The 27,707-nt window shown below is 37.4% G+C and overlaps 1 protein-coding gene across 1 annotated transcript in view; it reads left to right on the plus strand.

The window, feature by feature from the left end:
* Positions 1-541: 541 nt before the first annotated feature.
* The window catches only part of ERBB2IP (erbb2 interacting protein), a 56,832-nt gene continuing 29,666 nt past the window's right edge, over positions 542-27,707 (plus strand). Inside the window, exons 1-5 of the mRNA XM_010132762.1 lie at positions 542-730; positions 4,146-4,263; positions 18,428-18,506; positions 19,292-19,381; positions 25,352-25,408. Coding sequence (XP_010131064.1) covers positions 542-730; positions 4,146-4,263; positions 18,428-18,506; positions 19,292-19,381; positions 25,352-25,408 — 533 coding nt within the window. The remainder of the gene's footprint in view (positions 731-4,145; positions 4,264-18,427; positions 18,507-19,291; positions 19,382-25,351; positions 25,409-27,707) is intronic.

Raw genomic sequence — 27,707 nt, forward strand, 5'->3', positions numbered from 1 at the left:
TCTTTTTGCTCTATTCTGTCTATAAACGAGGGATTTGAAATTAAGCTACATGAATTTAATCTTATCACACACATGAAAAAGAAAGCTTTCCTATAGCTACATTTTAATGCTCTATGGAGGGTGAATTTTATTAAGCAAAAATATCATCCCAGGAATCTTTGTAAAGGTAGATATAAGCTATGTTGTAAGACACAATTGATGCTTCATAACTGCTTCTTTAAAATTCTCTACTTCTTTACAGTGTAGGGCTGTGTTAGGTGACAAGTTACAAGCTAAATTTTCACTTCATATTCTAGGGCCTGTAGGTATATTAACCCCATTTAATGCCACTACAGTTTTGTTGTGTTTAAAAGAAAATAAATACTCTTTCTCCTCTCCTGCCTGTTATATATGTGTGTACATACATACTTCTAGGTATGTACCTACATATTTCTTTTAAGCATTTAGCAGCCAGTGGAAGTTTGAGAAGCTGCCCCCGTGAGTATTTCTGAAGTTGTCTTGGTGTTTAAACTGACCCATTTCTGTTTCGCAGTGCCTGAAAATGACCACAAAGCGAAATTTGTTTGTGCGGCTGGTGCCATGCCGCTGTCTGCGTGGAGAGGAGGAAACAGTCACTACGCTTGATTATTCTCACTGCAGCCTGGAACAGGTGCCTAAGGAGATTTTCACTTTTGAAAAGACCTTGGAAGAACTCTATTTAGATGCTAATCAGATCGAAGAGCTTCCGAAGGTATGTTGGCTGGTTTTTTCTTTTAGTTACATTTATTAACTTCTTCAGCAATGTAGAAACTAATAGTGTCTAGCTTCCTACTTTAGATTTTAGGCTGCAGTTCGCCAAATATTTGTAAGTAAATGTCGGTCCCAGAAGCAGCAGCCCTAGTTGAAGGAATGTTTATGCATTCCAGCTTGACTAGTTTGCTGCATGAATTGGGTGGAAACTGCTTAAGCAATTGAGGTACATAGAGAGTACAAGAGAGAGGTACGTAGTAGAAGAGGCTGGCTAATTTATTACTTCAGCAGTGTCTCCTCAAACTGACTAACTGTGTTTAACAAATTGCAGCATTATTTTAAATCTCTAGTAGCTCATGAGGATTAGAAGAATCAAGATTAATTTGTTGTTCAGATCTCTGTGCCTTCAAAAGGTAGCTACAATCCAAAGTATCTATTCACTTGGAAGTCCTGCTTTCTTCTTCGGTACGTGACTGAAGAGACTTCTGAAGTATCTCAAATTACTTAAGTTCAAAAACTAGAGATCTGGAATGCCACTTTGATTGCATATATATTATAGAAATTAGTATTTGTTGTTTGTTCTGAAATCTGAAGACAAATTGCATGCTGAATTAGCAGTATACTAGAGAAAAGAATGAAAATTTTTGCCGGTGAGACTTTTAGGAACTACCAAGTGATCATTGCAATAGACTTGCTTTCATTACTAGGTCCTGTCTTGGAGGAATTAAATTTTAGTTGTTAGATGAAAGACTTAATATTTAGAATTGTTTTGTCACGATTGTGTGCAATCTTCATTGTCCTGTAGGACAACTGTAGAATGCCCTGCAAGATTTTTTAAAAGTTTGCTACAACTACTTCAGGTTTTGCTGGTTTGGATTTTTTGAGTGATAAATAAACAAATAAGGAAGTGAAACAATTTCAAAATAACAACTTGACAGTTATTAGAAGCTCTGAATTCCAGTACAGCTGATTTAAACCAGCTGAGTGGTTTTGAAAATCCAACCTGAAATGCTCCTGAGAAGCCGTCAGTGAAAATGTGTATTTATGCATTGAATAGAGCTAATAAAATACAAACTAAAACTGGATATTATGTCAAAGTCTGTTATAGTTTAGAACTTAAACTATTTTATTCTTGTCGCTTCCCAAGCAATATTTCTTTACTCTGGAATTAGTCACTTTAGGTTTCAGTAACTTATTTTTAAAGACTTTGTATCAGCCTTTGAGGTTGCTTTCAGAACTTCTTTCCCGTGTCTCATTCTCCGTTGGAAAATAATAAAACTGAATGCCTAAACAGAATAAAATACTTAGCCAAAAAAAAAGGAAATTTTCTGAACGCTTCTTGCATTAAATTCCTATTTCCCGAATCATAAGAACTAAGCAAACACCTTCTTCCCAAACTCATAATTATCTAAAATATTCCTTTTATTAATCCTAAGAGAGAGAGACTGTACTGTAGTGATCAAATGGATGCACGATGACATTCTAAACCATAAGCAGCAGTTAGTCCACTTTGTCTTCCTTTTCTGTTAAATGCCATTTGATTTCATTAATCAGTTCCTATATGAAATCCAATTTTGATATATGAGTAAAGTGGTGGGAGGTGGGCAGTCTACCACTTGGTCTAGTCTGTGATTAAATTATCCACATGATGAGAGACTGCTTGAACGTTTATGTTTTGCTCTTTTTTGCTTTTCTTTGCTGAACTGCAGAGACCTGTAATAGCCTATGCTTATTTCATGTAAATGTGTTCGTATGTTGTAATAAGTCATCCTCACAAGCTTAATTTTGAGAAGCTAAGCCTTTTCTTCAGCATTTAACTAATTTTGGTCATTACTTTTACTACCCTTTCCATTTTCAAAAGGAAAAAAATCCACATATAACTTGAAATACTGTAAAGGAAACAAGCAGAGGGATTAGAGAGTAGCAAAGACACAGAAGTGTTTTGTTTAATCTTCGAAGAACCGTAAGGGAAGGTCTGTAATATTTGAATTGATCCCAGCTGATTTGGAGCCAGAGTTTCAAGCTGTGTAATGTCTTTTCCCTAACCGAAGCTTTTATTTAGCCTTTTAACTCTGAGAAAGGCTTCTAATTAAGCCATCTCACACAAAGAGTGCACTTATTAGGCTGTCTGAAGCCTGCTTAAGACATTCCGTCTCTTCCCCTTTCCTCTTTGCCCCTGGTGGTGTGTTTTGCAATCTGCTGTCCTTTGTATGCCACAACACAACTGGTTTGGGGTTGTCTTGTCAACCTGTTCATTGAAGTGGCCTGTCGGTATGTAATCTTTTCAGAACTCCAGCATACTTCAGAAATCTGTTCTTACAGTATAGCTCCTTAATTTAGTTCAGTGGTCAAGGGCAAAGCATGAGCAAACTGCGATGAAGAGAAAGATTTCCTTCACACGAAGCAGTGGTGCGAGTTGTCTAATTTTCAAAAGTGACAGGGCATTTGAAATGCTTTCATCGCATCTGAAAAGGTATCCTGTTTATCCCAAGTGCCATGGTGTGCATTTGAACAGAAAAGCACAAACTCTAGCTGTCTCTGTTTCCCTCCTCGCTTTGCTCTTCATAACAAATTGGAATTCTGCAATAATATAGTCCATATATATGTTTCCTGTGTTTACTAACAGTAGTGATAATCTGCTTAATCATGGAATATGCAAACATAAAAAAGAATAACAACAAAAGGAACAACTACAAAACACCATGCAAAACTCCATTTTTCTTCCATTACCCTGATATCACTTGCCTTATTTTGTCAATTTGTAAAGCTTTTGGGTAAGAATCTCAAGGCACTTTGCATGTAGGAAGAGATCTGGCTTTAGGCTAATATTGGATACAAATTATAATGCACTTATACAGAAGAGGTTATACATTTTTCTATATCCTTAGATACAGTGACTTGTCATCATAACTTTGGATTTTTGTGTACTTGAGCTAGGAAGCATGGGAGAGGAAAAATACTCTGAGAACATAATGGAAAAAAAGATCAAACTTTTGGAGAAGATTGAGATCTACTCAAGTCCTGTGTTCCACACTGTTTGATTTTAAATATATATTTTTTTTCTTTTCTGAAGAAACTGTAATTACCTCTTGAGTGTCACATGGCACGTCTCTTACGGACAGTATTTTGTGATGTCTGCAGGACTCTGTGCAACTACAGGTCTCAATTTCCGAGATACTGGAAGTACGCGTTAAGCATAGCTGCTGGCTTGTTGTGACTGCCGTTTTTTGCTTTCCTAAGTGTTGTAAACTTAGCAAATTTTGAATAAAACCAGTTAAATAAAGTTTTTGTAGTCAAAGACTCTAAATAGTCTGGCCTTCAAGCTGTGAGGTCAGAAGTTTAAAGGATTAAAAACAAAAGCTATATAGAGGAAACTAAGAGAAGGTCGCATTCACTTTTTTTCTTTGTTTCAATAGCAACTTTTTAACTGTCAGTCTCTGCACAAGCTGAGTTTGCCAGACAATGATCTAACCACATTGCCAGCATCCATTGCAAATCTCATTAATCTCAGGGAACTGGATGTCAGCAAGAATGGTAAGTCACTTCATTTATTATATCGGAGTAACTAAAAGGCAATCACCATTTGACTATGCAAAGACACTAGTGAAAGTGTAATTTTTAAGTTACACTGCTAGTAAATGTCAAATTACCACTGTAAATCACTGCTAAACATAAAGTTGTATTTCAGATTTATTGGTTTTGTGCTTTGAGATTCATTACTGAAAACTGATATTGTGAAGTATTTTATATTATTTCAAAATGCATATGCTCAAATATATTACTTCTGTGGCTTTCCTCATGTTTCACTGTATCAAAGAGAGTTTGCATAAGAACTTGTAAAATTTTGTTGGATTCTATTGTTATATTTTGTTTCTTATGAAAATTATTTTCAGTTTATTTTAATGAGCTGTCTGAAAATTGTAGTAGAACTTGGCTGTTCTGCTGTCCTAGTCTTGGGATGTCACGTCCTCTGTTGCATGAGGAAAAGTGTCTATGGAAAATGACTGATTCACTCGTCTGACTTGTTAAAAATCTATCATTCTGTGTGGGTCAGTCTTTTATAAATTATGAAATGTCGTCAGCCAAGTATTGTATACATGGGGTTTTATTAATGATGCTGCTTTGGCAAGCTGGCAGATGTGTGCAACTGTAAGAAGATTGAAATAACTTATATTGTCATCAGACTTAGTGGCTTATTTGAGGGGAAAAAAGGTTCAGTCGTGCTAACTGAGAAGGATTTCTTAGTCTTGTCTCACTAGTTCAGAGCGAAGTAAGAGGTCTTCTCCTTGAAATCATTTGAAAACAAGAATTTCATAAATATACCAAAGATTTTATCATATTAAATTCATTGTTTTAGTTGGACAGCTAGCTAATTATGACTTCACAAAGTTAAGTAAGTTCTGCTTTATCAAGAAAGTATTCCAGTTATTGAGGTGTTGGCATTCTCCTTGATTGTCCATTGTAGCCCAGTCTGCCCTTAAACTGTTACTTCATTATTTCTGACTAATGAACACAGCATTTAGTGTGATAAATTGACATGATTGTCACTGCTCTGTTCCTGGTACAAGTGGATTAATAGTCTTTCTTGAAGAACACTGCCTTAAACTTTCATACTGACACACAACAGAAAGAATCATCTTTTTGTTCCAAACTGTTGAAAGGATTAACTGTTTCCAACACGAGTTCTTAATGCAGAAAACTTAAAAGCAGCAAAGGGCATTTGAGTTCTAGGGCTGGCAAATTCCTTAGCTTATGTTTGTAAATAGACAGCTGGTCCCTTACCAGCTACAGAGTTACTTGTCAGTCCAAAATGGTGTAACCTTTAGCTAAGCCTTCAGAGAGCTGGTGAAAGAGCACTCGTTCCTCTGAGACACAAAAGAAGTTTAAGAAGGTAACAGCTGAATGATAACGCTATCCTAGTAAACTGTGAAGGTCTGTTTTCTAGGCGTTATTTTGTTTTTCACACCTTTCAGAGAAACAACAGGGCACAAGCTTGTTTCAACCATTATCATGTGTCTGTTCTCAATCTAATCACAGTTTGGATAGCTTCCCTGCCTAGTGTTGCACATCTAGAAATAGTCCTGAGATCACACACTTGTTTACTCAGGACATCTTGTCTCTCGCTATTCCTGAAAGCTCTGTAAAACTCAAAACCCCCGAATCAAAGTCTCTATTTGTCTATTTTGTTGGGTGAGGTGAGAAATAGTGCTGTTTATTCTGTAAGAAAATTAGTATTGTTAAGTTTGTTGGCTTAAGTGCCTTTCCCTTTCTGTTACCTCATCCACTGTTGCAACCATGAACATTTTTCTCTTGACAACTGCAAGCCTATTCCCTGTGTCTGCTTTTCTCTTGGTAAGAATTTACTGCTTGTTTCCCACCATCCAGGATTGTTCCGATGTGTCTCTGTAATAGAGCCAAACAGGAAGTGGTTTACTAGTTTTCCAAGGCTAGCAAAACTAATCCAAATCTCTCATTCTTCCTTTTTCTTTGATAGATACTGACAGAATACAGTGTGGAAGCAGCAGACTTTGAGGGAAGCACAGGGGTTACTTTCCTTTAATTTATGAAAAAGAAAAAATTACTGTAGATTAATCATGAATCTTAATGCAGGATGATGAAAGATTGCAAATGCTAGAATAATTTAGTGTGTTTCTCAGTTTTCTGTGGTTGTGGCAAGTGAAGGTGATAGTCCCTGTATTTTTCTTGCAGTATTGCATACACTGTGTTTTCTTCTGATGTAGATGGGGCTAAATCATGGAGTGCGGATGCCATTAGAGCAAATATACATTTAGTTTTAAAGGTTGCATTTTAGAAGGGTAGGTAGTTAGACTTCAGTATTCAAATACCAAACTACATGCAATGTGATAGGAATTTCGTGCAAGATAGATAGTTAAGCTGTTTGTGGCATAGGCCTAATCAAAGCTATTGACCAGAGAGAAATATTTTCTGAAGAGCTGATAGAAAAATTAAGAATGAAGCTTCAGTTTAAAATGTATTCAAGTTACATCATGAATTGTGGAGTCTGGCTCACAGAGGGAAACCTGTTGTGCAAGAGAGCATCCAGCTTTCCCAGTAGAACTACATACATATATACGAGTGTGCATAATATTTGACATTTAGATGAAAATTGCAGAAAATCTTCAAGGTAGCAGATATATTACATAGCGGGTATTAGTCCAAGAAAGCAAACTTTTTGATATTTTAATAGCTCATAGAAGAACTTGCCTTTTTAATTTCAGATCTAAATGTGTCTAATTTCATGTATGAAGTATGTAAAACTATGTAACAGAGGCCCAGGAGATATGCAGTTGTGGATACTTAGAAACGTCTAATATTATTCAATGAGAACAAGGATTTATCTAGTCTAGTGCCCTGTCTAGTGACAGGAGTGACCAAAGAGTGACCAAAAGCAGAAGCCTAGGGAAGATTTAGTAAACTATAGAAAGGCAGGATACACACGTTTCCCTTTATGACCTCAGTGTCCAGCAACTTCTCTTGCTGGGCATTCTTAAGCCAGAGAGGGTGGTGTTTTTATTTGGTAGTCTTCATTTGACTCCTTCTCTGTCAATATAGCTAGTCTTTGCATGGGGTGATGTACATTTTGAGGCTGAGTTACGTGCTGAGTTATGGACTACGAGCCTCAAATGGTTGTGTGTTTTGGAACGTACAGAAGTCTTCCTACAAGTGTTTTGAATATATTATTCATGGCTACTGAAAAGGTTGTGGCATAGATAAGCCTAAAATTTCAAACTGCTTCTGTATGTGCAGCAAGCTTTGAACAGAGTTAATTTTAACTCTGCTTTTTATTCCTGGCAGTAGGCAGTGAATTCTGTAGTTTCTTGGTAGTGAGAGTTATCAGTTGTCCTTCTGTGGCATTTTAATTTGATTTCCAAGGCTGTTATGAACCCTTAATATCAGACGTATTCCGCTGCTTCTTTCCAGGTACGTTTTTACCTGAAGCTTGATGCAATCCAGGTCACAAAGATTAAATGATACTTGGAGCAAATGGTGCAATAAATGAACTGCAGTCCTATACCAGCAGTTACATGATGCATTGTAGAAAGCATCAAGAAATGTCCTCTTCTCTCAGTCCTACTGGATTACTCTCAAAAGACAAGTTGCAGCATACAGAAATTAAGACCTACATAGAAAAATGAGTGTTTTTAATCCTCTATGGCCAAGTTATTTATATATCGATGGTTATAAAGGAGAAGAACACCCACCAAAAACCCCACAACAACACGCTTCACCCCTAATCTGTCTCAGGGTTTATTAACCTTTAGGTCACAAACATTTCCTTGTGGCTCTGGGATGCCCACTTTAGCGTGCATCTAGGACAACGTGGTAGACTGTCAGGGAAATACTTTTACCTCTTCTTTGAAGACAGGGAAGGCATTCATGTACAGTGTGTGATGATGTATATAAAAGCACAGAAGAGGTAGCTTACAGGTACTAGAACCAAATTATTTGAAAGGCTAAAGCATACAATGAGGTGACTGCTGGGAAAATCAAGCTTTCCTGGAAGCCTGGGAAATGGGCTTGAAATTGCTTGTGCCTGAGAAGTTACTGTAGCGGGAAACAGTGAATGGTCTATTTTTCCCTGCTCACAGGTGGTGAAAGAAAAAGATTAAATTTTGAAGTTATTCAAGCCTTCGGAGGATTAAATAGCAACATTAAAAAATAACTAAGAAGACCAAAAGAAACAGGGTGTTTTGGAAATAAGGGTGCCTTCAGTAATCTCTTAGATATTAAGGAGTCGTTCGTTTTCAGTATGATGTTACAGCAAATTTAAACATGTCAGTTTGTCAGTCTGAGTTGTGAGGAACCTTCATGGAAAAAAACACAAACTAAATCCAAGAAAAGAAACGCATGCATGTCCTTCTTCGAGGCATATCTGCCTATAAAATTATTTTAAATAATTTTGAAGAATGTTGTTAACAGATGCAAATTTAGATGAAATATGCTTTCTTCAGAGTTTTAAAATCATCTGCTGATTTGGCAAACTAGCTTCAGTACTCCGTGTGCCGGAAGCTGGGGATTTGGGAGAATGAGAATTCAGAAGAGTATCTAGTCTAATGTTGCCCATCTGGTGCATTTAAGAATATGGTTTTTCAAGAAATTGAGAATTATTCATAGTCAGTAGGGAGACAGATCCAAGTTTTATTTTCTGCAGGGAGAAGTAAGAGAGGAAGATCCAAAATACAAAAATAACTTGCTGTAAATTTGCTGTTTCTCTGCTTATATTGAGGGGGTGGGGGTGAGGAGAGGCAGGCAGGATCAGAACTTTTATATCATCCATGATAGTGAAATAAAAGATAGTGGATCTGCAGCTGATTCATGGGTCTGTAGCTTTGCTATTATGTATCATCATATAGAAGTTGTACATTTATTAAAAATGTAGGCAGATAGTGTATTTAAAGTTCTCTATTCCAGTGTTTATAGTATTTTTTCTTAAATATATTGTCTGTCCTATTAAAGATACTGAATACCATCTGCCTCTGCAGAATAAAATGATCTCTGCGTGCAAGATAGGATGCAAACAGAATGGAATTTCAATGCAGTTAAGGTCTTGAATGTGGAATTTCAGTGAACATATCTGAAATAAATTAAATACAAATCTCTTCCTGTACTCAAAGTTCGCAACACAGAAAGGGCATTGTAGAACTAATTATGGGTTTTTTAGAAGTATTCTGCCTGTAAAAGCAGAATGTACCTTTATTTTTGTAAAGCAGTGTGCTTTGAGTGACATTCATTATGTGTTGACCAAAAGTTACTGCCCAGACAACACTGAATTTGCAGCCCAGGGTGGTAGGGGAAAAGCAATGTTACGCATTTATGTTACACTTTAGTTTCAGGTTACTGTGGGACTGGACAACATTTCAGCCCTGAATTAGATGTAGTTGAAAACCTCCTGAACCTTGCTCATTCTCCAAGACATCACGATGAATAAAACTGCTGCCCACAACCTTCTTCACGTTACACATTTCACAATTTTACCCTGTCCTGGCATGTTTAGGGTTATGTAAATTAGAGTGTCAGGCGTGTCTTCAAGAAGCAGCATTATTGGCTGTCCATTGTTTTTTTTTTTTTCCAGAGGAAAGGCATTTGGAAACCTGTCTTGCTGCTCACACTCCTTGTCCTTTACCTTCTGTAAGGAATTTACCTGGGGCAGGCCCAGAGATAGCTTACTCTCAAAACTGAAGTTCTTCCGAATGGTTTGAGGATTAATGGTTGGAAGACCCTGTTGGTCTTGCTGGTGTATCTAGCTGTGCTAGTATGTACAAATGTATAAAAAGGAATAAAAAACCAAAACCCACAGAAAACCCCACTGAACTGTTTATCTTGTTTTCTCTGCCTGCATCAGCTCTGATAATTGAGCAGCAGGTTACTGATAAGGCATTATCCATCTAAACAGATTGGGAGGCTAACATATAGTATAAAAGGGGATTCATTAATGACCAGACTTTGCAGAATTGGCATGAGTTTGTAGCTTTCAGATTTAAAACTTAATTTTGAATTTCCCAAGTGGTCTCAAAACAAAAATTTTAGAAATACTAAACTTGACTCAGACTTATAGTGGGTTCAAAGCTATAAAAAAGCAGTTTACATCTTAGTACTGCTGCTTTTTCCGCATGTGAATACTTACCCTGCAGAAGAGCCTTTTGTCTTAATTGTGAATAAGTATTTTATTGCTCTATAAATGTATGTGGTTGAGTACCCACCTTCTTAACAAAATGAGCACCAAATATATTGTCAATACGGTATTTTATTGTAAATCTAATTATGTTATAATAGTTATCACAACCAATAAGAATAAATTTTCTTTAAAACTCATTAGAAAAGCTTTAAAATCTCATTGTGGAAGTATTTCCTGGCTTTTGTTTGTTTGTTTGTTTTCAAGTGAAAACACTGTCTAGCTAGTTCCTGCCAGATTTGTACCTTGACTGACATTTTTGCGTTAATCATTACATGGACTGTACAAATACTATCTATTTTCCTTCACAAAAAAAATGTTCAGTCACCGAAATAAAGATTCAGGTTCCGTTTTTATTGTGTAAACTTAAAGGTGCATCCAGTGTAGCCATAGCTTAAAACCTTGCAAGTGACCTTCGTTAAAGGGAAGTGTCAGTGGTTTGGACGAGGTAAGCCAGTTCTGGAGACGTGCCCCGCCCCCAGTCTCTAAACCCCTCTCTCCTGCACAGGGAGAGAAAGAGTTAAAAAGCCGAGATAGGAGAAGGAAGAAGAATTCGTGAGACCTCTGAACGTTTGGAAAACTGAAACAAAGTTTAATAACACTAGAGCAAAAATATATTAAATACAGGAGAAAAGCAATGAGATATTAAGGGGTTTTGTATGGGATGGAGAAGCGAGGGTTAACTGTGGGTCAGGAACGAACAGAAGCAAATACCGGAGCAGTCTCCAAAGATGGTGGCGGCCACATGGTTTCCCGCGAAGGCAGAACAAAGAACTCGCGGCTGTTACAAAACGCCGGGGCACCACGTGGAAAGGCAGAGTCTGCACGGTCCTACCCCTCTGATCCTGGATTGAAGCAAAGTGGCGGTGGCAGAAAAGCGGTGGCAGTGAAGCAGCAGAAAGACGCAGCCCCAAGGCGCGGTGACTCCAGCGGCAAGGGGGGTTGGTCCCTTGCGGTGCAGTAGGTTTCTGTGGCGATGGGTTGGCTTCTCCGAAGTGGTGGCTTGCCGGAGCGGCGGCGGCGGCAGTGGGGCGAGCAGGCAGGCATGCTATGGCTAAAGGGCAGAGATGAGCCAAGAAAGATTTTCCCGGTGTCCGGAGGTCCGCCGAGCCGTGAGCCACCAGCTAAAGTGTGTAGAGACACTGCCCCAGGTGGAAGGAGGAAGAGGCATGGAGCAACTGCATCTCTTAAAGGCACAGAATGCTCGTGAGAAACAGAAGTGCCCGCAGGAAGCTTTTTAACCTATGACGTGTGCTGGATGTGTCATGGGAAGGAATATTCCAATTGGTCAGTTTAAAACAAAGCTTCTGGACAGGAAGACGGTCTCTTAGACTGGGACATTCCCAAACTGCTACAGGAAGACAAATGGCAAAGGAAACTTTAAAACTTCCAGAACACGTAGAATTGGAGAAAAGGAGTCTGTTTTCAGAATTTTGTAAACATTTTGTAAGATTTTTAGATTAGTGATTTCCTTGATAAAAACAGAATTTTTTCTGTGAAGGGAACTTTTCTGCAAAACCAAGTGGAGAGAATAGAGAATGAAAAGCTATATAAAGTTATTAAAATTGGTGTTTTACTAAATCCATAACAAGTTTAATGACGATAGGTTAAATCTATGGCAGATTTATTTTTTTGAGTTTTGTCTCTTGAGAAAGGTAGGTTTCTTTCACAGCTCTCCAAGCTTATATGGTTTTGCCTTTAGTAAGAGCCAGACAAAAAGCCAGGCATCTGTAATGCTTATATACAAGAAAAAACAGATTGCAAGGAATCTGACAATTTTGTCACTCCGAGAGCACCAGAGGAGCAACTGATATGACATATAGCAAGTTTTAAAAGCTTTTGGAAATGTGGTTGCAGAACTAGGCAAAAGTATATTTGCAATGGTTGCTCCTTTATCTAGAAATTATTGGTTTCTTTTTTTTTTTTTTCTTCGGATAAGTTTCCACAAAATAAGCCAGAGGCTCCTAAGCTGCTTGACAACAACTAGAGTACTGAGTACTACCTTGTGTACAGGTACATGGAGGTCAACCTTGTGCTGAACTGCGCTTTCAGCTCTGAGCAGGAAGATGTTAGTACTGCCCTACTGCCTGGTCAGGCATCTCATGGAAATCTAAGATCCTGATTGGTCTGAGACTACCTGCAGTGAGGAATCCTCTGAGAGTTTTTGAGAGGAATGATTGTTCAAAGGAAGGGTGTATGAGTCTGTATTGTGTAATTGATTGGTCTCTAATACACTTCTTTCTTTTAATAATGAAAAGTGTTGCTTTTAGTTCAGAAGGTATGGAGAAATCCCCAGTTAAAGCAACTTACATAAATATATAAGAATACAGACTGTGACTAATATGTTTGTTTCAGCTTCCAGTTCAAGAGTTCAGCTTTTGCAAACATATTTTACGTAATTTTGGGGAGAGTTGTGATGTGTATTCTTGAGCTCTGGAAGCATTTTTATTGCCATGCTTGACCTATATTGGCTGGAAGGACTGTTGTAGCAGAGACATGAGTGGAAGAACAAATAAAAGCTGCTCATTTGGATCTGCTTTCAGGCAGGTCCTAATAGGTGTTTGCCCAGAAGTTGAGACCAGGGTTAATAGATTAGCTGGGGGAAGAATGTACATAATTAAGGTTGCATTCCTATTCATGCAATCTGAGCCTATGTATTTTCCTCTGTGTCCTCTGAACTTGCAAGGGTGCAGAGTGGGATGGATGCACAGCAAATTGTAGTTTAATTTATTTTGCAGCAAGAGGGCTTTTTGGTGTTCCTTTTGTATGGAGGGAATGTTTGGGGTCTTTTCCCCCCCAGCCCCACCCCCCAACCCCTTCCCCACAAACTGAGATATCTAGCTATAAACTCTTTCCTTTGAGGACATCACGCATATAGCTTCCATAGGTCTCATATTTGTTAATGATTTTCTTTCTTGGTGCTTTTTAGGAATTGAACCAATAATATTTCCATTTTGTTTTTTGGGGGTTTTTTTGGCAAGCCCATTCAAAATCTTTCTGTATAAGACGAGGTGCCCTGTGCTACTGTATAGCAGTAATGGTTTCAATAACTGAAGTTTGGGTATATTAGTTTTAGCATTTGGTTGTGAAGAAAAATACAACTACATGAAGAGAGGTGAGCAGCAGAGGAAGCCCCTGTCTGCAGTAGTGCTGAAATAGTAGCATATGGGTCTGTCAGCTCTGGGATCCGTTGCAGTGAAGGACTCTGCCAGCAGTGGGTGTGACTTGCACAGTTTTCTGTACATCCAGGATTGCCAATATTTCTGTATGAAAAAGTCTTCTCTGATGGAGAGAAAAAGTCATCCCCATTTTCTCTTCTGTTATGCTTACCCTATGCGATAGGAAAAGATTGTGCTGTGTAGGGGAGGAGATGAATATAACTCCAGATGGTGAGTGGGACTCCCGTTATATTTACAATTGCATTAATACAGTCTAAACAGAGGGACATTTGTGCACATTTGCTCTGACAAGCCTTGCCAGTACAGTCATTGCTCTCAGCGGAGTTAGAGATCAAGTGAAATTTCTTATTTCAGATATTTTATGTGATCCAGAACTGAGGTTGATTACCTTCATGTTTCTGACCATTGACCTGAAATTCCTGCATGACCTCTTTGGTATGTCCTTTGGGCATGTGCCACAGCTGGTCTGGGATTGTGATTGAACACCACTTTCTAGGTTAGGCTACTTAGCTTGTGGGTTTTTGCCAAGAGTTCTGAATGATGAATGTTTTCTGCTTCAGACTTAGTCCGGAAAAGAATTTTTAGATCCTTCTACCTTACGGCCAGATTTTCCTTAACAATCTTCCAGTCCCACCCCCACACCCCTTTATTTTTTTAAGTCTTTTTTTTGGTAGAAATTGGCCAGTGAGTTTAAAAGTGCCTGAAATTTGGGAAAGCAGGAGGAAAGAACAGACAAGTATATACTAAAAGCTATTACATAAAACTCACTTGTGTGGGAAACTACGCTGCAAAAAGTACCTTGCTCAAAATTCAGTTTGGGCCTGGTGGTTAGAATTAAAGTTTACCAGCATAGTCCACAAGTCATAGTCAGAGTTCACTAGTATGGTTCATAATTTTTTGGAAAACAGTAAGCATGTTCTGCGAATCAGCTACAGCTCTAAAATGGGTTGGGGGTGTGATAGTTGTCATCATGTAAAGAAGAAAACGGCAGGATGGAGAACCTGTCCATATGATGCTTTTCAAGGAAATAGAGGGATAAGACTGCAACAGACTAGATAACCTCCAAGTAATCTGTTGCACTGTCTTCTATAATCTTTGAGTATCAGTGTATAAAGGAAGCAATGAAAAACCCAAAAGAAAAATAGGATTTAGAAAGAAGTGTGGTTATCAGTTTGCAATGCTCGTTTATTTGATCAGATGATCATGGAGGGTGGGGGTGACTATAAAATGGATTAATTGGCACAGTGTTACAAAAGGCATGTGGAAACATGGTCATGGAGACCCTTGAGATTTGCTGAGCTTCCTTAACAGGGAAGAAAATTCAGGACACTAAGGATAGATGGAAGGCTGAGAAAAAAGGAGCAGATCCTATTACAAAGTGCTCATTACAGCCCTTTGTCTTTCTCTCATACCTTTTCCCAGCATCTCTCTGCTTCTTACTTACTCTTCTTTCCTACTTACTTTTTAAATTTGCTTTCTTGGTGGGAGAACTGGAAGAATACTAATCTAATGGTACCCCCATGTTTCCAGCATGCAGGAGGAACATAGCTGAGGAAAAGCAGGTGTCTGAAGGTTGTTGTATAGCCAGTTACTAAACACAACTTCTTGTCACGTGATAGAGAGGAGCAGTCTCCTAGGTTTTTTTCTGTCTTCTGAATGGGTACTACAAACACTAGATGTGTTTCATGCTGTGATTCCCAATTTCCTGCTCTTGTGAATGGTGGCTGCCATCTATCCATACTGAAATGGTGAGTGAGGTTGGTGAAGTATGTATCATAACAGTCCTGTCTCTGAGAAGAAGCAAAATTGAATTCTTGGGCTCTTTCATTGTTAACTTTCTCATATCAGTTGAATTTCTGTTGTTAGTTTGTTGTTAAAACTGTTGCTGCCTATTGCCCAAGGCAGAGTCAAACAGGAGACTACTGTAGAGTCCTCTTATGTAGAAAAGCACGCTGATTTAACATGTCTGTATTTAGATAGCTAATATTTTATTTGGCTGTTTGTTTGAGAGTAAGTTTACATTGACATTCTCCTCTCTAGCAGCTCTGTTGTCTGTTTTGTTTTCCAGGTAGTTATCACAGATTTAAGTCATTTGTGCTTGAGTGAATTCTTGACCCAGGTCTTGGAAACTAATATTAATATTAAAAACATGAGGTTTAATGTTTTGGAGCAGAGAAGTCTTTCATCCAAAGACCAAGCCAAGGCCAATAGTGTGACCAGCTTTCAAAAAAACTAAGCTTCGAGAATCACTCAGTGTGATTCAAACAGCAAAGCTATTGGCACATAGTGACTTTGAAATGCAACTCTGCCTCCAAGAAGAACTTAGCAGTGGTTTATGCTCGTTAACGTAGACACTTATTTTAAGAACGTGAAGTTATATCATCAGCAATGAAGAGGTTTTGATGTACTTTAGAGGCAACAGAAGACCACTTAATACAGATCATCTGTAACTTCATCTATACAGGCCTCTTATGTGGTAGATTTTGGCTCATCTGCCATGGCTCAGGATATTATGTCATCTTAGATTCTTTCCATCTGTATGTTTGGATATTACTGTTTGATGCTAAAACTGGAATTAAGATCATATATATCTAAAATTATTGGAAAATTGTTTCTTTTAATACAAATATTTTATGACAGCAATAGGTAAGATACATTTCTGGTCTTTGTGTGTTATTTTTCTAGTCTTTCTTTAAACCTGTCTTTGGACTTGAAAATATCACTGCTGCTTTCCAGAAACAAAGCTTCATTACATTTTAAGTATTGCCTTTTTATTTTCAATATTGAACTGTGAGAGTGATAACATTAATTGATTCAGTACCCTCTGTTTTGCTTCAATTCCACTCCCAACACCAATGTACTTCATATGGCTGAAGCCATATAGGTAAAGCTGTATTTTTATTTACAGATGTGTGCATATACATGAACACACGTGACTGTAAACCAGAAGTGTCAAGAAATCTTGGCCTGTGTTACAGTCAATGGTTCATTTCTTCCTGGTTCCCTCTGCTTCTGTATTTTATTGTTGTTGAGTTCAACAAGCTATTTCTCAAAAGAAACAGTGATATCTAGAGGTATTTAAACACTGTACTAATTGTGTGGCTTACTGCGTTTTTCTTGCCTTTCACCTCTCAATAACGGTACAATACCTGGTATGAGTCAAAAGTAATAGTTTGACCCATTTAACATGACAGACAATCTCCTGTTAAGAAAGACCAAAAAATTCTACTTTGACAGAAACGATGTTTCTGCTTAAGTTGAATTTTTGGAGAAGTCATCATGGTAACTTTACCACTCCACATCACAAATTCATTTACTGTGAAAGTATGTGTACTGTGACTATTTTTTCTTGTGAGGTGGTATTGCCATCTTTTAAATCCTAATATACCAAGTCAATCTTATTACTGCATGGGAAGAATCAAACTCTAAGCTAGCATCAGAAATTTTGTATTTTCTTATATAAGTAAAAACACTATTTAATGTGGCAAAGCATCAGCTGCTTTTTCTGCTTCAGTATTCTCAGAACAGATACATGGAGAGATATAAACAAGTCCCACTTGCCAATCTGAATGAGAAGACACACTGCCATTGTCTTTCTCTCTGCAGCTGGACTTTAAGAAAGTTAGTGTTGCTCGGAGCGGCATAAAATTGCATGCTCTCACTAGCCTAAAAGTGAGCATCCACAGAGTACATTTCCTTCTTAGTGGTCTCATTTCCTGGGTTCAGGTTGCCCTCTCCGCACACCCAATAAAGCACTCTAGAAGGAGACACAATTACATGCATTCATTGAAAGACAAAGGGGTAAGATTTCTGTTGCCTGAAAAACCCAGTTCTTTTAAACTAACTGATTTACTAGCGTAAATGGGTTTTTCTTGAAAAAATAGTGTATTCTTGTGGAGGGATTGCAGTACGAATGGTTGTTATACTTAGGAGAAGTTTATTTAAAATAACACCTCTTTCAAGGTCTAAGAACAATATAGTGGTATATTGCAAAAGCAACTGCAGTTGTGATAACCATGATTTTATTTGTTTTTATGGTGTAGTAAAGATTGAGGTGAAAGTGTTTAAACAGTGATTCAGTACTGATTTCCTACTGATGTGATGGATACCTCTCTTCTGTTTTCAAGACCTGTTTTGTCAGTTTCTGAAAAACACAAATTTGGCAAATACATGGGTTAGAAATTACGTTTTCAGGGATAACCTTGGAAAAAGGCAGGTTCCTATTGTTGTAATTTTCAGACATAAGTGTGTCTGCAGTAGTTTTGTCCTTCTCATTCTTCTTCTAAATAATCTGAACCTAACAGCAAGCATATGTTACGTTTTGGGTTATCTATTCAGAACGGTGAATACTGTAAATGTACTTAAAGATTTGAAGCCTTACCATTTCACCTAGATGTTATACAAGCTATGCATTTGACAAACATCCTATTGGAAATTTTGTTCTGCTAGGAGTATGAATGCCCTTTTTTTCCCCTAAAAAAAAAAAGTGACTGAGGGTCTGATCTTAAGTACATTACCAAATACAAATACTTTAATATTTGGTAATAAGCAGTGGGAATTTTAGTGTACTGTGTCTCTAAAACACTGCTTGGTGAGCTACCTGCTAAGCTGCGGTATGAAGTGCTTTAGTAATAGAACAGTAAAGGAATTGATATTACATGAATATTTCTTTAATGAAAACTATCCAAAATGAAATATCAGAGAAGCAGTCCACTGGTTGGCAAATTAATTACAGTTTTTATGGCTAGTGGTTTTTTGTGCATAGTTTTTATGTCTGTGATGGAGTCTAATAGACTGTTTCCCTAACTCTCCCTGTACCTTGCAGGCATACAGGAGTTTCCAGAAAACATAAAAAACTGTAAAGTCTTGACAGTTGTTGAGGCCAGTGTAAATCCAATTTCAAAGTAAGTTTGAAATTTTTTTGGATGTTTTATATCTTGTGCAAACACTGCCGAATTTCAAACTTGCCCCAGACATGCACCAACGCTTGGAGGCAAGGAGCAGAGTTACCTGCAAAGTACGTGCATTAACCTTTTTGCACCATAATACAGTAGATGTCATTAAAGTATTTTGCTCAAGTTAATAGTCTGTGTGGACAATTCTGCATTTTACCATGTGATTTTCTCAGCTTTAAGTCCATCACTTCTCTGTGAATACAGAAAAATAGTTTTCTTAATAACAATAATGAATTTTACTCTAAAGCCTGTACCATTGTTTTTCAAACTTAGCTTATATAGGTAGATCTCCCTGTCACCTTCTATAAAAATAATTTGCCAGAAGTGGTACTGGCAGAGATACAAACTTTGCTCAGTGTAACTTTTCGTAACACACGTTACACACCCCTCAGGAGTGTGAGGGGAAAGATGTTGCGTAGGTTTTTATTTTTCTTATTGTCTCTAATGAATGCCTCTTCTACATGAGGTGTCAAGACATCACAAATAAACATTATACATTTGTTGTTTATAGTTTTTATTGCCTGTAGATACTGTCCTCAATACTTAAATAATTTTGAAATTAGTCTTACAGAGAACAAGTATCTCATGCAATTTTGTGGAAATTCTGGTACCACCTGAATTTTGATGTTATCAATATGTAGGACTTCAATACTATACTGCTGTTAAAGAGAATATGACTTAATACCTTGAATATAATTGAAACAAAAGCACTGCACTATTTTATTTCTATACAGGCTTCCAGATGGATTTTCCCAACTGTTAAACCTAACTCAGCTGTACCTGAATGATGCTTTTCTTGAGTTTCTGCCAGCCAATTTTGGCAGGTAAGTTGAATTTGAAACTTAGCATCTACATTTAGTTCTAAACTTATGCAGAGCAGTTCCTGCTGCTTCTCAAGCAAACAGTGAACTGGAGGAGAGAAAGAACTGTATGTTATCAATCCATTCATACCATGTATTAGTTACAGAAGACGACCCTGAATCTTAATCACCATTTTTTAATTGGGCCTTTGAAGGATAGACAGAATGTTTATGAAGAGCCAAGAAATAAAACTCATTTACACATTGGCTTCTTTTACAAGACAAGTCAGGTAAGTATGGGAGATGACTGTTTCTGAAAAGCAGAATGTTTATCATTTAGTACCCGGAGTGAGGCAAATAATGACATCTGTATTTCCACTTGTTCTCTCCTGGATGCACAGATTCCTTCATGTGAATCTGTAATTTTCAAGTGCCTTCTTGTCAGGAATCTTTCTGAAAGACTTAGCATACTTACAGTGAGCTGACCAAGCAAAATTGTTCCATGTAATAGCTTAAATACAAGACAAATACTAAACACCTGCTTCTTTAAAATGGATAAAATCTTGGGAGCAAAAAATGAAAGGATAATACTTTTAAAAGGAAGTCTCCAAGTTAAACATAGTTCATCCAGTTCTCCATATGTTGATGCCTTTTCTGTCTTTTTCTTCTCTCCTCATTGTTACGTTGTGCTCTCTCTTTCTAGATTGTCACTCTTCTGTCCCACCCCATGTTCAGCAAGTTTCTGTTTCAGAAAATGTGGCTATTCATTAACCAGGCATATTGCTTTGTGAAAGCAGTCGCCTTAGGCTGTATGGTTATAGTTGGGTCAGCAGAGTTTACAGGTTAGGAAGGCCTCCAGGTAGAGAGCTGTAGCAGTTTGGCATATCAGATGTACGATGAGAGATGCGCACAGGTGCAGTCTTTTGGTGACCATTAGTTTATTAGTCATCTGTCATCGGAGCTCTTGGTTTGTTCTTCCCTGTCCAGTTGTTAGTCATCCCCTGAAAAATGATTAAAAGCACGAAATCTGTTACATACTCAGCTAACAGAAAGGCTGCTTATGATACAGGAGCATTAATTATTGTGCTTGTTTCTAGCACACAAAGTTTGCGTTTCAAAAGCCGTCGTTAAGGCTGAAGATGCACAGTCTTTACTTGTTGGTGTTTTAATGATTGCCTGTACATTCTTCTGTTCTGTTTTTAATGGTCTAACGGAAAGGCAAGATTTAAAAAAAAAAAAACAAAAACGAACAAAACCCCCCAAACAAACAACCAACAAGAAAAGAGGCACTGCAGAGCAAATCAAAGACTTCTGGTTGATACAGTTGATCTTGTAAGTAGTTAGACTTACACATAGTTTAAAAAAGCCTCATTACAATTTTTCCTTCATCACTATAATGCTTAGTGGTTAGGGAAATGGTGAAGTCATTAATTACTCACAACTCAAGAATAAATCAGTTACTGAGGACAAGTTGAAATCTCCAGTGTAATGTTTCTCTTAATAGCTATGGAGAATTTAGCCTTGTTTTTTAAATTTAAATAGTGACTTGTAGCATCCTAGCTTGGAGCTAGGAAAATGAAGCTGAAATTAAAACTTTTCTTATCATCTGTTTTTAAATCAATTCAAAATATTAATAAAAGTTTGCCTGCTAACAGTGATATTGCATAGAATAGACAATATTCTGTAGGAAGACATTGTTTAGATGAAATAAAGTAGAAAACAATGCACTAGTGAAATGTCATTTTGAAGTAAGGGTCAGACTCTTTGACATGGAGTAGTTTTGTTCTATAAGCGACCAAACTGCTCTGCCACCTCACAACTTTACAAATAGATGTAAAGTCTTACTCGTGCAAACTTTCTTTTGACTTGCACTTCAGAATATGGGAATACTTTTTAAAAAAACCCAACCAAACAAAGAAGCTCTGGAGGAAGCTTTTAAGATATTTAGAGCATTGTTGGTTATTCCAATAAAGGTGAAGCCTTCTTCCGCTTTGGTGCAGTAGTTTTTTTGTATATGGCCTTGTAGCTGTTACTTTTCATTACATAGGAACAGAAGAAGTAACTGAGTTCTGTTGTCTGCTCTTACTGGCAACCGTAGGCAATGATGACTCAAAAACTAAGCAAATGTCATTTTTAAAGCTAGCAAGGTTTTTATGCTCCATGTGTCAGGGTCTCTGTTCCAGCAGGTCAGATTCCCACATCTTTTTCTCTCTGACCGTATTCATTTATTCCACAGTTTAATTGCTGTCATCTCTCATGAGTGGTGTCCCGCATTCTCTCATCTCCTGTTTTTATAGTGTTCTGATATCCCTTCTTTAGTTTGAATGAACAAAATCATCTTTCTTTCTAGTACGGCAGGTTTTCCTTTGTGTTGTGATTATGTTAATACATCTTGGAATGCATTTAAGCCTGAATTCATCTTCTTTTTGACAGAGGATGATGACACATATAGCTATATTTAGAATTCACACTGAGATCTCTTCACAGCTTGTGCAGTGTCATGATTATCTTCTTGTTTCTCTTGAAAACATCTATGTGTTGCTGTAGTGTTCTACTAGCCCTTTTTGCAGCTGCTTAGTGTCGTTTCCCACATGATCAACTAATGCATTGGCCAGCTCAGTTAGAAATGGCTGATGACTCTACAGTACTTGACTTGGTCCTATGGCCTCTTGCCTCTTTTCTTTGTTTCTGTCCTTAAGGTTGTACAGATCTTTTTCCATACAGTGTCCTGATAATTTACTGTGTTGTCTCTGACTGTCTTGTGTGGCATCAGCCAATTTAAGTATTTTTCCTATCCTTTAAGGTTGCTGTTAAATAATATTGAACTGCATAGTCCCAACATGGGTCTTTGAGCACCTCTGTCAGTTGCATTCAGCCTGATGCTTAGGAAGGAAAACGTTGTGTAATGCAAACTACTTCTAGTGTATCTGTACAGCATTTTGTTACATTTACTTTCACTCTTTATTGTCACCTTCAAAATTGATGCTAAAGCTTTGCGTAGTATTGAGGTCAAGATTTTCCAATGTTTTTTCCTCTTCTTTATGCACATTACATGTGGTGTCCTTCAGTGATGTTCTAACTGTCAAGTCTGTTAAACTTATTAAAAATCACCAGACTTTTGATTAAATGTCCCAGTTCCTTTGAAATTCTGAGGTGATAGCATGGGCTTTTCCCCTCCACTCCCAAATTCTAATTTGAATGCATTAATATTGGCGCGAATCCCAGAGTTAGCCTTCATGCCAGTTCACAGAAATCTGAGAACTGCTTATGCTTACCTAAGAAAACCGTATCTGTTTTATCTAAATGCATCATATGTATTTACATTTAAATATACAAATATAAGCACGGAGCATTCTAAACTTGAAGCTCACTGCATGCTTATTTTGAGACAGGGCTTTAACAGGGAAACATTATTTACTCGTGTGTTAAAGATACACAAGGAGTGTTGTTCTAAAAACTCTTGAGAATGTAGTCTGTAATGGAGTATTGCTTCCCAAGACTTTTTACTGTGATGTTGCAATGAATTTACTTCTAATCTTCTTTCTTGACAGCCTGCCAGAAGTAGATGGTTTTAGTAGTGTCTACTTTGTGGTAGTATTTTACAGAAATGTACAGTGATAATCAAATTGGGGACTTAATTTAGTTACATGTATGCAATTTTGCTGAAACTTTTGCAGATGTAAGCTGTGATAGGATACATATATTTCAGTTCTCTTGCCTTTATATTTTAGTTACAACTTAAAATATTCTGCGTTAGAAAAACTGCAAAGGAGGCGAGAAATAAGGAACATCTCTCTATGAAATATTTTTAGCTTTCCAAGGAATGACTGCTGTTGAACTGCATGTTTCTAAGCATACCTGCTCTGTTTGGGTTTTTTGGGTTTTTTTTCACATTTTTTACAGATTGTTTGGTAAAGAATTCAGATTTAGGAAGAATATCGATCTTATCTTGGCAAGACGTTCATGTAGAGATTTTGTTTTCTTATAGTTGAGCTACATTTCAAAAGCAGGCTAAGTTGGTTACATCAAATAACAATATTGTAACTGATTTTGTTGAGACCGTTATACCAGGTATACTTAAAGTTGAATAATACTCTGTTACAGCTTTGTGTGTAAGTGATCTGTAAATATTTCTGTGGTTATGGGTTTTTCAACTTGAGAGATTAAATATTTCCATATGTGTATGACAAATCTTTGTGACAGAGTGGCGCAGCGTATGTGTATTTCACCACTGTAACTTCAATTTTTCCTTTAGTGTAAGTGGACTAGTTCTCTCTCTGTACTTGTTCTCCAAATTAAAGCCCAGTATTTCAGTTCCATTAGAGCAGTTCAGATGTTTACTATGGGTGTTTACACCAGCAATTCAAAGAGCAGCTAGGCTGAGTATTGAGTATGTATTATTACATAAAACTTGAATTACCCCTTCCAGAAATGACAACTGCTTCATTCCAATATTTCTCATTAGTTACTGGAAGAAAATTACTTGTTTGGACACAGCCTTTATCTCCCAGCCAGGGGAGGTTGAAAATGTTTCCCCAGTAGCCTCTGTGTAGCTAGACACATAAGAAATTTGATATTTGGATCTCCAATTTCTTAGAGTTAGCCCCCTGTGTTCACCCCCCCACCCCATCCCTGAAAAAAAAATTGTCACCAAAGGCAGTCTTTTAATCCACAGAACTGGCATGTTAGAAATGGAGCACAGTTAGTTCTGTCTAAAGTCAAGGAAGTGTGGGCATGCATATTTATAGTTTAGCGTAGGTCTACATACACGTGTTGTGAAGAAGAACTGCCAGCTGGGTAGCTATTTTCCCTGACATCAAAGCAGAACACCAGTTAGTGCCTAATTCAGTGTTTGGGTGTTCTTGTGTTTAGAAGTCCAAGCCCAAAATGACCATTTGAATCTGAGGGTGCTTAAATAAACAAGTTCTGTTTTGTCACACATTGGTATCTTAGGGTTCAGGTAAGGTAAGAAGGCTAGGAAGTCCTTTCCAGTGATGTCTTAGATTGAAAGCAGTGATGTTACCATGAACTTGATTTTTATTAGGGTATCTTTTCAGTAATGTTAGAGGGTTGGGGTTTTTTTGTTTGAGAAGTTTTTTGTCTCTGTCCTTACAACTTACTTCGTTAAGCACATTCAGGAAGGACCAGTCTGTTCACTAAGCTCTTTTTTGAGTCAGGGTACTTAATGCCTTATTTTGTATTGTATGATAGCTGTTGGTGGGTCACATGTAGAACTCTTGTCTTTATAATCCTGTCTGTATTTAAACCAAACTCAGTTTCTGCATTTCATTTAAGAAAGAGTCTTGTCACTGCTGCCCCGATACAAAAAATTCCACTAAGGGTGGTACACTGAATTTCAAGACTGCTTTGAACTTATCTTGGCCAGGCAGTTGAGTTTGGGATTTAGGGGTTATGTATCTTGCAACCAAGGATTTACTGAAAAAAAAAAAGTCCAAACTGCCTAACAGAAATATCAAAATGGATTAAGAAGCTGACTAGAAAGAGAATGTGGAAGGAAATCAAAAATGAATTTAAAGGTAGTTTTTGCCATATGGAAGGTGTTCCTCTGATGAGACTTTTTATATGAAGTAGTTTCACACATTGCCAGTATTAGAAATTCAGCATCTTAACTTGTGCAGACTGATCCTACCTCTCTTCTATTCTTCTCCTGTGTTCTTCTGTATATGATGATAACATGTACCTGTAATGAATCCAGTGAAGTGATGTAAAATCTTTGGGATGAAGGAAAACCAGTGTGTTCAAACAGGTCCAGAGAAGGAGGCAAGACCTAGTTTGTTTGCTGCTTTACCAAAACCAAACTCCAGTGAATAAGTAAATTTACAATAACATGCAGATTTTTGCATAAAATGTATTTATATCCTTACATAAATAATTAAGAATTATTTTTTAATTTGGCAATATAAATAAATTCTAAGATTGCTTTTGTCATAAATACAGTATATTGTGATAATTTGTTATACCTTTCTGTTACAGATTAACTAAACTCCAGATACTGGAACTTAGAGAAAATCAGTTAAAAATATTGCCAAAGTAAGTATAGATTACGTTTGTTTAAAGTACTTTGGAGAGTTTTTACTGCATGTAGTGCTTATTGAAAAGTATATCACGGCTTAAAATGTGTAGCTATGTAACTGGACTGAGTCCTCACAAGGAACTTTCCCTTTATACTGTTGAAATTTTATCTCCCATCAGTCTGTCTATTCAGACATTTGCCTATGCAGAGAATTTTTTTATTATTTTTTTCTGTCCCAGTCCAGCTCTGTGGATTTATGATCCACCTGTTCAGTTCTTGTGGCCATTTCTGGATGATCATTGTGAGTTGCCTGACACTTCTTGCAAGCAGCGTTTTACAGCTACTGCAATACCAGTCCAGTTACAGTGCTGATGGCTGAGTGTCTGAGGTGTTGGCACTGGTAATTAAGGTCGTTAAGTCAAAGGTGGAGTTGGAGGTGCTTGCTCAGAATCGTTGAAGAATGCAATTCACATGAATCAAACACTATCTTTAGATAGATTCATATACTTCAGGGCTGAAGAAAGTAACAACTTGGTACTGTGTCATGTGCAATCCATTATGGCATGCCTTCACTATGATGCAACAGACTTGTTTAATATAGTGGCCCTGTATTCCTCAGACATGTTTTCTGTAATAGTAAAATAATTCTGGTAATTCTTAACAGCATTTATTTTAACAGTAAATCCAATTGTACCCCTCCCAAAATGAACACTGCCTTGCAATTCTTGTTTCATTAAACAAGGCTGGGCTGATGATATTGCAGTTCCTGCTGTTTCTATTAGCAAAAGCAATGCTCCGAGTTTTCTGACCTGGACCATGGTGGTCTAAATGGATTATCAGAGGTATTAAAGGTCAGTGAAGAGAGAACAGAGATCCAAAAGATGGGATGTGAATAACAAGCTGTAGAGTTCTGAACATGTTGTGGTGTGCTGTAAAAGGGGTCCTCCTCTGGCAACAGAAACTGGTAGAGACATGTACTGGGTTTGGTGAGTATAAGGTGTTACGGTGGAGAAGGGGAAGCGCTAACAATTGAATATTCGCTTTGTCCAGCTCATATGCTGACAAAGGCTTGCATGCAGTAGGCTGAAGTGTGAATTGCCAGCCGTTCAGGGACAGCAGCCAGTTTCCTTCGTGACTGTAGCTAATCATGTGCCTAAGATGTGTCCAAGGGATATGTTCTATTGGAATTCCCTTTTTTGTCTGCCTAGATACTGTATTGTGGTTTCTCCTCTATAAAGATGCCAGAACTGATATCTGGAATGAAGTGTACAGCATCAGAAAGTGTGTAGTTAAATCTTCCAAGTGTGAAGCATTCTACTCATTCATATGATATAAATACTCTTTATCCTCCTTTGTTCTTTCTGCTATCACTAATTTTCAAGGAAAAAAATTTAGAGGAAAAGTAGCTATAATTAAAACTTATAATACAGATTTTGTTTATAAAATTACTTTGACTTTAATTGCTTAATTAACACTAAAAGCATGAATTACATGCGATATTTAGAAAAGAGTGGTTTACAGAGGTCTGTTGTAGTGCTAAGAGACATTTAAACAAATGCTACAATGTATTTAAACCAAACACAACTTCTGTTGAATTTGCTGGGAATTTTTTTTTCTACTCCAGTGTTTTCAGGGTTTCATCCTTGCTGGAAAACTAAACAGCAGCTGTCATGAAGATGTCCTCTGCAGCACGTCCATAATGATCTACAGTACATGCTGAGCTGCCGTCTTTATTATTCTCTACTCCTGTAGTTCAGTTAAGGGAGATTAAAGCTATTGAGATGACTTTGCACTGGCAACATACACTGTTTATGTATGATGTACACTGGGGAGAAAAAAATCCATCGTGGTGTCCATAGTATGCAAGAGGTGAATCTGCCTTTTAGAATAATATAATGACGCAGTAGTTGACCTGGCCAACAAAGATGTCCTTGGCCTGGCTTTCACTTTACATCAGAGGAGAAACTGAAGTGAAATTTGAATTTACACAGTTTTCCAAACCTGAATATGGGTTTTGGAAGGAACATGCTCTACAGCTTCAGTCGGTGTAGAGAATACAAAGGGTTTGGTTTGCTCTTGGTTTTAAGCTAATAAGATGTAGCAGTACATGCTAGTATTTTTGCTATAAAATACAACTGTCTTTTCTTGTTCCTCTGTCACTCCTACCTTCTTAATGTTTTCATACTTAGAGCAAATTATTTCATGTTTGTAATGAGAAATATGTTTGAATAAATTTATACAGAATCAGCTAGCCCTCTTGCAAATTAAGCATGCACGTAAGTTTTAACACTAAAGCATGAAGCACTTGAAAGAGTG

The sequence above is a fragment of the Buceros rhinoceros genome, unplaced genomic scaffold, assembly GCF_000710305.1.
Source record: "Buceros rhinoceros silvestris isolate BGI_N320 unplaced genomic scaffold, ASM71030v1 scaffold2383, whole genome shotgun sequence".
In the NCBI taxonomy this organism is placed as follows: Eukaryota; Metazoa; Chordata; class Aves; order Bucerotiformes; family Bucerotidae; genus Buceros; species Buceros rhinoceros.